Source organism: Morus notabilis, unplaced genomic scaffold (assembly GCF_000414095.1).
Source record: "Morus notabilis unplaced genomic scaffold, ASM41409v2 Scaffold362, whole genome shotgun sequence".
In the NCBI taxonomy this organism is placed as follows: domain Eukaryota; kingdom Viridiplantae; phylum Streptophyta; class Magnoliopsida; order Rosales; family Moraceae; genus Morus; species Morus notabilis.
The window spans coordinates 105,363-115,251 of NW_010358469.1; the positions used below are offsets into that span (position 1 = coordinate 105,363).

Consider the following 9,889-nt stretch of genomic DNA (forward strand, 5'->3'; position numbering starts at 1 on the left):
AGCGGGGAGGAAGCCGCAAAGTAGCGTCGAGGTACTAGGGGACCATGTCAGCTACGGCGAAGTCAGGGTCACTAATCTTCAACCCCGGCATCACCAAGGGATCCCCCAGTACAGATGTCGCGACGCTTTTTCCCCTATTTGAGCATCGAAAAGGATGAGACGGGTTCCCTCGATAGCAGCACGAGCCTGGGGCACTTCGACCCTTGCTCTCTTGACCATGGGCTCGACCACAAACATCCCCCGAACTGGAGTCTCAATGACGCCAGGGGATGAAGTGACCTGGACGCGCAGCTGGCTCGGCGGCGCAGGGGTGGGATCTTGCCCCCTCTTCTTCTTCTGCTTGCCCGGGATGGTGTACCTCATTTAAGACAGTACGGCTGCAAGAAAAGAGAGGCTAGATCAAGGACTACTCGCCCATTTTCCCCAACTCTTGCTTAAAAAATGAGGGGGAGAAAAACCCAACTCACCACCGAGAATATCAGCAGGAGGAACAACTGGGGAGCGCGGGGTGTCAAGAAGCACAGACAAGCCGTACAGTCGACGGTTCTCAGCAATGTTGAGAACCGAGGCTCGACGGAGGTCTTCAGAACGAACAAGAATCTCCTCGATGTGCGTAAGGGCGGAGCAGAGAGTCGGGGTCGAGGGACGACGTCACCTACAGTAAGAAGCAACAATTTGAGAAAGGCTTGACAGGCAGAACAAACGTTATCAGGTTAGCGGGAGCGAATAACCTACAGTATTGGTTGAATACTGTCTGTGTCCCCATACGACGCTCACCGTCGAGGGGTAGGAATTGAAATTGCCCCCGACGAAGAAAAATTAGGGCTTCCACCCGTGCGAACTGGAGGTCTTCTCAACCACCACAGGGGGCACGGGCGGCTTGGCCTTGGCGTGGGCAGCCAAGTAGAAAAACCCCCTTTGGTTCTGGGAGGCCTTCAGGGCGTAACAATACAAAAACTCCTCGACAGTCAGGTCGAGGTTCAAATATTTTCTCCACAAAATTATCATGGAGTTAATGGTCGTCCAGTAGTTGGGAGACAACTGTGCTGGAGAAATCCTGTGAAGGCTGCAAAGGGCCTTCACGAGGGAAGTCGGGATAATCAGGTAAAAATGCAGGGGGTCGATCCATGTGTCATTAAAGACCCTCATCGCGGCCTGGGGTCTAATCTTTGACAAATTGACATTCGTGACCATCCCTTTTAGTCCGCTGGTCGATGCCACCCTATGGCTGCGGCCTTCGGAAGGGCTGACTTGTAGGCCAGCATCCTCGTCATCGAGGAGTATTAGCTCGTCCAACCGGGAGGCAGAGGCCGAAGCCTCGGTGTAGTCCTCGACTTGGCGGAGTAAGGAATCCCCGCTGTCACCCGAGGATGAGCTGGATGTGGCCATCTCTTCAGGGTCGGCCCTTACCCTGAAGGTGGGGACCTCTCAACCCCTGACCTGTTCTGGTAACATGTTTTGGAAACAAGCAAAAGGGGTTTGGTCAGATCTTAGTGGTCGAGAGGTCAAAAGTGCAGAGCGAAAGGGAGTGACGAGTGTTCAGACCAGAGGCCCTTGAGCCAATGATATGACACGCAGCCATACAAAAGAAAGACAGATTTATGCCATAAGTCAAGGAGACCCAGAACCGAGCTCGAAGGTCTCAGGCCAAAACAACCACGCCCAAACCGGCACCGCCAGGTAAGCGCATCTCCCCTCCTTATAACGTGTATAAGCCTGATTTTATAGTCACTGGAACCAGACCCGCAGAAAGAACAAAGGGAATGAAGGCTTACCGGATTCAAAGAGAGCCTGAGTCTGAGAGCAAAAATGAGCGAGGCACGGAAGGATGCACGGAGACGAAAGGTTCTGGTGAAAATCTGGCAGAGTGACGACATCCTGAGGGCTTGGTGACCAGAGAGTTACGGATATGAGCACATATATATACGCCCGAGGAGGAGCCCAGGGGTCCCTGAGGAGTCCAAAGGACTCCAAATCTCAACCGTAGAATCCGATTCGGTCCCATCTGACGTTGGATTCGAGAAGGCGCGATCGAACGGTTGGAGAGAAAGCAACGAAAAAGGACTTAATCGGACGGCTATGATTCATCCTTCCAGTGCCACGTGGCGTCAGGAAAGTGGGGACGTGACTGTTGACACGATCGACGTGACTGCTCTACTGCCCAAGAAACCAACTGCAATGATGCACTGTACCTACAAGTGGCCGCACTCACCCGCCGAAAAGCTTTCCCCACGTGGCGCTCTCGACGTTGTATAGCCTGAAAAGTCGCACTACAACGTCCCAGTCTAGGGGGTAATTGTTACACCATAGTTGAGGAATCGACCACTCCATCAAACGACAAGCGCCGAGCATTCCCCGCCAAGGATCGGTCGCTAGCGTCGAGGGAGCAAACTGTAGCTGAAGTGGCCTTTACGTCGAGAGACCATATGCGGCGAGATGCGTCGATCACCATGACTTGGCTGCTGGAGGCCACTTCGTCGAGACAACTTATCCAGTCAAATCCATTAGCGGTCTTATCAACTCGGGGAAGGACGTATTGATCCAACGGTTACTGCAGGAGTCGGGAAATTAGGCGGCAGATGAGAGGAATCAGCCGCATTTCCTGAGGTTATCATCATGAAAGCTCACCTACCCGTCCGTAAATCGAGGGACAGAAGATGGCTTCCTCCTTAAGAACGGCGAATGGATAATCACATGTAAAAGCTTATAAATAGAGCCAAGAAAACCGAAGAGATGGTTATGCACTATTTCATTACTCCAAGAGAGTTTGTAATCTAAAAAGATATTAGTGCATTCACAAGTGGATTAGGCAAAGAGTTCTTGCCGAACCACTATAAATATGTCTCATTTACATTATTTCCCAGCTTTAATCTTCAGTTAATCACGAGTATTATTGAGAGTGTCTTTGGAGAGTAAATAACGCGTTATCGGAAAAACACCGTCAACATTATTTACGTAGTGATTTGAACAAAATTTTATAATAATAGATATATGTCAAGGGTCATCAGTTGTTTTTTTTGTTTTTGCATCTTAAAACACCTATATGAGGTCTTATGCTCTGGACTGATGCAACGATCATGGTATTGTTGAATGTGTAACGAGTGAGAAAAAGGGGTCGTTCAGAGTCAATGATAATGATGTTGGGTGCGTGTGTGTGTGAACGTATTCATTCAATAATAATAATAATAATAATAATATAATATTATAGTAATAATAATACAAAAGGTGTGTAGGACATGATGAGTCAGGATGGCCGGCTGACTCGTTCGTCCTGAGCAAAATGCGAAAGAGTAGCTCCAAATGAGGTTGACCCAAAGTAAACGCCCTTTGTCTTAAAGTTGGTACACAGAAGAGGCCAACACATCTTGGCGATTATGAACTACTTGCTGACACATTATCCAAATGCAACCTTAATTACATGAACGCCTTTAAATTACAGTTCCCTTGTTCTCTTTTGCTCATGAAAAACCTTATAATTAATGATTCGTCATTTGATCCTTTAATATTATTCTAGGGCTGCAATTTACTTGATTATTTCTCTTTTCCTTTTAAAAATAAAAATTAATATTATACATATATAAGATTTGTCGTATAGACACATGGAACTTCTTTTTTTTTATATACTTTTATAACATCGGTTGTGTTTGTGTATAATACTCAATTTACTTTAATGTATTTAATAAAATATAAGTTTATACTTTATATATATAGCTGTGAGATTTAAGAATTTATCTGTATATATAATATAAGCATATATAACATGTACAAAAAGAAGAAGAATAAGAAGACGGAGTATAAGGGTGCATATCTATATATCCTATCCCTAGCCACTTGTGTGTTGTCCCATTGTGGAAGAGAAGGTCCATACTGGCTCCACGTGCTTTGAAATCTGAAAGCGTTTTCTGACATCAGATTTCTGACTACTAAACAACCATCTCAACTCTATATACAGGATATTATATTAGGTAAATCAAAAACAAAACAAAAAGAAATTTCCTTATCTATATCATTTCCCTTATTAGCGGTTAATTTGGCTTCTTATTAAGTAAGAGGACATGATATAAACCCGAGTTGAATTGAGTAGTCTAGAATGAGTTTATCAATTTTCCTGATTTATTATGTCTTCAAATTCTTTCTGCAGTTTGAAGTACACCGGCGTATTTATATTTTCATTTTTTTTTTTTTTTGAGTTTGGGGTGGGGATTTAAACTCTTCACCTTGATGGAGTTAGGTATAAAATTACTGTTATGTTATGCGAGCAACCATATATATATATATATATATATATATATATTCATTTTCTTGTTTACTTATTCATATTTTTCTTAAAAAAAGTGTGAAAATCGTTGTTCATGATATATATCCGACTCCTAGAAGGTTAGAACCTAATGTGCACGCATTTATATATAAGCTTTCAATCTACATACTCGCATACACATCTATAGATGTATAAGTTATACAAAATATATACTAAAAATAACATATAATGACTGGAGACCTACGTAAAGAATAATTACTGATATAATATATATATATATATATATATATATATATATTTAAGGATCGCTTTCAAGAGTGTGAATAGATCATAGATGTGTTGCATGTGAGGATGATAGTATATATAACACTATATATTAATATATGTACACGCACACATATTTGTGTGTGTGTGTGTATATATATATATATATATATGTGTGTGTGTGTGTGTATCTGTGTCGGCACAAGGACATCTCATGTGGGGTTTTCCTAGTGTCATTGTATCTCTTTGGTAAAAAATTTAAAATTTTTATTAATTATATTGGGGTTTTACTGCAATACATATATGTGTGTAGGCCCTTCTTTCAGCAACAGAGAAAAGAGAAAACAAAAAAGGAGTTAATCAATTTCCTCATTTTCTTGATTGTTCCTCCTATTACTACTGCTTCTTAATTTCTTTTTAGGGTGCTGATCATGCAAATCATTATACTAAATTTGGGGCTCAAATTTACTTGCGGGCACATGATCAGTACTTAACTTTAGGTTCCCTATAAATCGAGAGATAATATTAACGCATGCATGGCAGCGAACAACAAATTGCTATTATTTGTGATATATATTTATATGGAATTAGTTGGTGTTCAAATCCGAGTAAAAATATGCTTTCTCGAGGGATAGCGTACAAGTACTATATATTCTTTTTCATCATATTGTTCTGTGGCATATTATTATTTGTGTCTTTGTATATGATAAGATCACTTCTAGCTTTTTAGCTAGATTGCTTTTGGAAGCAGCTAGCTAACTTCTTGCCTAAAATTTTCCACATAAAAGGTAAGTAGAGAAATATCATATATATATGTGTGTGTGTGTGTGCGCGCTGATCGATCATAAACACAGAATAAAATTTGGCAAATAATATTCTTATTCGAGGACTATAAAAAGATTCCGTTTATTTAATTGGAAAGCCGTGAAAATTAGTCCAAAAGAGAAGCTCCACTAGTGCATGTGAGGTGCGAACGAAGCTTCATATCAGTTTCTCCCCTCCCCTAGTCATCACCTTTATATATATATATATATATATATATATATCATGATCACGGTCATTATATATATTGCGTGTTAATTAGAATGATCATGATGAGTTACTCCATGGCGCTTTGAGAGAGGAACTAATGTCTGGATGGCTCAATACATGATTTACCAGAACCAGAATCCAGGTCTAGCTCTTTGATCCATTAATCATATTTAATTGTTAATTATAATTGAGTTATATTTGTCTTACATATTCATTTACATGCATTAATTACACATGAATACATGTATATATATATATATGCATGAGCCTTGAGCAATGAGACTAGTTAAGTAAAAGCAATTATGTATAAATAAGTATTCATAGATGGCGATTTGTCTTGATTAAAGCTGGGATTTGACGAGAACAACTAATTATGATGTATGTGCATAAGCTTGAAATGAATGCTTTTATAATTGAAAGAAAAGGAACTTTCCAGTGATGAGGCCGGGATATTTTTCGTTAGGAGGACTAATAACTGCACCATAAATTTAAGAAAAATAAATACATAATTATTGAATACATTATGACTACAAATCAATCTTCAAAGGACCGAGAACTTCAACTACAGTGTCAATTGCAGCTATGTCCGCAAAGGGTTCAAAACCTCTATCTTCTATCCTATTGTAGGCTGATAGGTCCGCTATAATCTGCCCACAGAGGTACCCAAACTCGTCGCCCTCTCTAGGGCAACCTCTGTAGTTCTCCTGTTGACTCAGTATTATATCTAATAGGAATTTCCGTTTTCCTAAATTGATTTATCAATGTGAATTGATAGGGGCGCAACATTAAGATGTTGAGAAGAGGAAAAAATCCAATTTATGCGCCTTTTCAATAATATAAAGCAAGGGAGCGCTCTTAAGATAGGTAGATATTTCGAGGGAGAGGACTTAAGAAAGAGGTAACTACAACAAAAAAGCTTATTTATGATGACTGAATGTCATCGCAAAAGAGTACGTTGTCGTCGGTAATATTATATTTACGACGACATGTCGTCGCAAATTAGTCGCCGCAAAAAATTAGACGCAAATGATAAAGTTTTGAGATGTCATCGCTAATACATTAGCGACGACTGTTGTCGCGAATAAGCCGTCACGAATGTTCCGTCGAACATGTCGTTAATGATGACGTGTTCAGTTATATTTACGACGATATATGTCGTCGCAAAAGGTTTAGATGTCGTCGCTAGTGATTTAGACTATTTGCGACGACTTTTTTCAGATTGTTGTCGCAAAAAATGTTTTCCTTTTTTCCCCTAATTTCCTAATAATATTAATTATTAAATGTTTCCCTTTTTTTCCGTAATTTCCTATTAATATATAAAAATGTCCAAATTGTAGTAGTGTGTATTTTCATGTTAACTTATTATTGAGGCCATTGAAGTTTTTTTTAATGTACAAAAGTATATTTTCATTCAATTATTGATTTCTTATTCAATTGTAAAATCGATCTTCATAATATTCATACTAGAAAATTTTCTTAGGTCTTTGATCATTTTTAATTACTAGAAAGATATATTAAGAAGTTGATTTTTGTGTTTCCTCTGATTTTTTTTTTTTCAGTTTTTTTGTTTTTTTTGTTTTTTGTATTTTTTATGTGTACTGCTTCGCTTTCTATGCAAAATCAAAAAATATTTCTCATTCTAATTAGAATTGCCACTACTCAATAAAAATGTATTCACTAAACTCTAGTCAAATCATATTTGATAGAATCTATGGCATATACTGAAATAGTTTTTAAATACAAAGTATTGTCATTCTAATTCTTTATGGTTAAATCTTTACTACGTAACAAAGCTTTTTTTTTTTGTGTGGATATAGAGGCAAATGACCCATTTTTAAGGTTTTTTTTTTTTTTTTTTAAAATAGTTGAAATGGTCTATCACTGATGGGCTAGTAGTCAATCACTGATTGATTTAAGTTTACTGTTGATTAACTTGATAGTTTTTCAATATTAATCAATATTAGTTAGTAATTAGCTGAAATTAATTAGTAATTAATTAATTTTAACCAATAAATTACATGTTTATTAATGATATATCATTGATAAATTATAACAATAAATAGGTCAATCATTTGTCTACTGAAAAAAAAAAACCATTTTGCTAAAAAATAAAAAGTTCGGTCACTTACTAGAAAAGATAGTTAAAAAACAGCCATTTACCTAATTTACACTTTTTTTTCCCTTTTGAATCTATCCTTTCAATAGAACTTCATCTATATATTAGGAAAGAGGTTTAAAAAGTAAAATAAACAAAATATAATTACAAACGGAAACAAAAAAAAATAAAATGTTAAAAAAATATTTTAATCATGTCTAATTGGTTATTTACTAGGATGTTATAATTGTTCTTATCTAAAAACATTATGATGGATAATTTTGACATCCCAAAGAATTATTGCATGCATTTCGTTTTAAGAGGGGATATGTAGTTATATTTTATACACTAGTGAAAGAAAAAAAATTAAATAAATAAGAGATTTAGAGTAATAAAAAAAACAAAAACAAAAAAAAAACCAACCCTACATCCTAACCGGTAAGATATTTTTAAGCCTAGTATAGAATAGTAAGTTGACTTATGGCAGTTGCACCCCAAGAATTAAGCCTGCCTCCTAGTTTTTCTTTTGTTTCTTTTTTTTTTAAATCTTTTTTAGGGAAAAAAAAAGGGTGGGAGGGGGGAGACATCATCATACGTCCTTAACCCGGAATGATCAGTATGGTTAAAATGACGACACACAACAAAACATATATTTAAAATAACTATCATGAATTGATCTTTTTTTTTAATAAAAAAAATTGTTTTTATCTAGAGAATGGTATAATTTAGGTAAATATACAAAAATATATGCATATTGATAAAATAAGGTATGGCTATAATGGTAGGCCCTGAGATATGCTAATTATATGCAGCTCCTTGTAATTTGTTTGTTTAATAGGGTTGAATAGAAATTCTAAAGGAAAAATTTAAAATTTTGTATGAAGTTGAAAGAGCTAGCGAACCAAATATTTGGGTGGTTAATGTTGTCTTGATTTGTCTTTTTATGTAGAAAGGAGTGAGAGAAATAAATATAAATATCTATATATGTATAGTAGTAGTCAGCAATTGCAGGTGCATTTATGATAGCTTTTAACTTGTTGTGAGACTGAGAGCTAATTTCTGATCCGATTCGTCAGAAAACTAACGAGCGTCCCTTCCTTCCTCCTCTTCCATTCATATATCTTCCAGCACAGCACTGCACCGCGTCTTCATATTTGAAACTTGAAATACTACTGTGGCCTCTCCTGATATAATAGGTGCGTATACAATACACATATATACATAACATACTATTATTGTTGTTGTTGTAACCATATAATCTTCTTAGTGTCAGGGTTAATTATGGGATTTCTCTGAATTTGTTGTTGTTGGTCATATCCTAAGCATAATTAACTACTGTTGTGCATGAAATTAACAGTCTGAATTAATTTGGGATTTGGCAGGAATGTTGTTATACTTATATATGTATTAATGTTGTAGAAAATCAGCAGTACAGCTAGCTACCAACAAGAAATTAAGAAGAAGAGATGATGCCATCGGATTCCGTGGTAGCCCGCAAGGGTCGGCAGAGGCAGCGCTATCACAATAATCTCCGCCTTGTTTCAGGGTTCGTCTTCATCTTCTCTTCATTAATTATTTTTTTTAGTTTCTCCAATTTCTTCATTTAATATTGCTCTTCACCTTCTTCTCCTCCTCATAAGCAAATTAGCTAAATATGCTCCTGCTAATTTACTATTTGCATATTGTATATTGTTATAGCGGACAAGTTGTATAACCAAGCATTTTCCTTCCACTTCTATTTCCTTCCGAACCATTAATACTTTTTAATTTTTTTTTAACCATTAGCAGTAGAATATTTCATCATTACATGTTAATTTTTTCACTTACATATATCTTATAATTTCCATGGGCGTCCAAGGTAATGAACCCCTCTCAACTCGACTTACATCGTTGACTTTGATGTTTGTCTCTATCGTTTTTTCTTTTTAATTTCTTTAAAATTAATAAATGGCATCTTCTTAATTTGATAAGGATAAAAAGGACAGGGCTTGCTTTGTTGGGGACTTGGCCTCTATTTATATTAGATTTATATTATCCGCACGCTTAAGACGAGCATCATTATTGTTTATGTCAATTCTGCAATATGTAGTGTTTGCAAACTCAAGAAATTAAATAATATATATATATATATATGTATATATATAATGTGACCAAAAAATTGCATCAGCAAAAAAAAAAAAAAAAAAAAAAAAAAAAAAAAAAAAAAAAATTTAATTTAAAAAGTTTAAAACAAAAAAAAC

At 36.6% G+C, this 9,889-nt stretch overlaps 1 protein-coding gene across 5 annotated transcripts in view; it reads left to right on the plus strand.

Moving 5' to 3' along the window:
- Positions 1–5,603: 5,603 nt before the first annotated feature.
- The window catches only part of LOC21390963 (nudix hydrolase 12, mitochondrial), a 6,109-nt gene continuing 1,823 nt past the window's right edge, over positions 5,604–9,889 (plus strand). The window contains exons 1-3 of one of the 5 annotated variants that reach the window (XM_024162046.1): positions 5,604–5,696; positions 8,726–8,845; positions 9,069–9,195. In XM_024162046.1, the coding sequence (XP_024017814.1) occupies positions 9,116–9,195 (80 nt within the window). In that variant the 5' untranslated portion in view covers positions 5,604–5,696; positions 8,726–8,845; positions 9,069–9,115. Of the gene's footprint in view, positions 5,697–8,666; positions 8,846–9,031; positions 9,196–9,889 lie in introns of those variants that run through there. The other 4 variants (XM_024162047.1, XM_024162049.1, XM_024162048.1 and 1 more) reach the window with 4 other exon arrangements.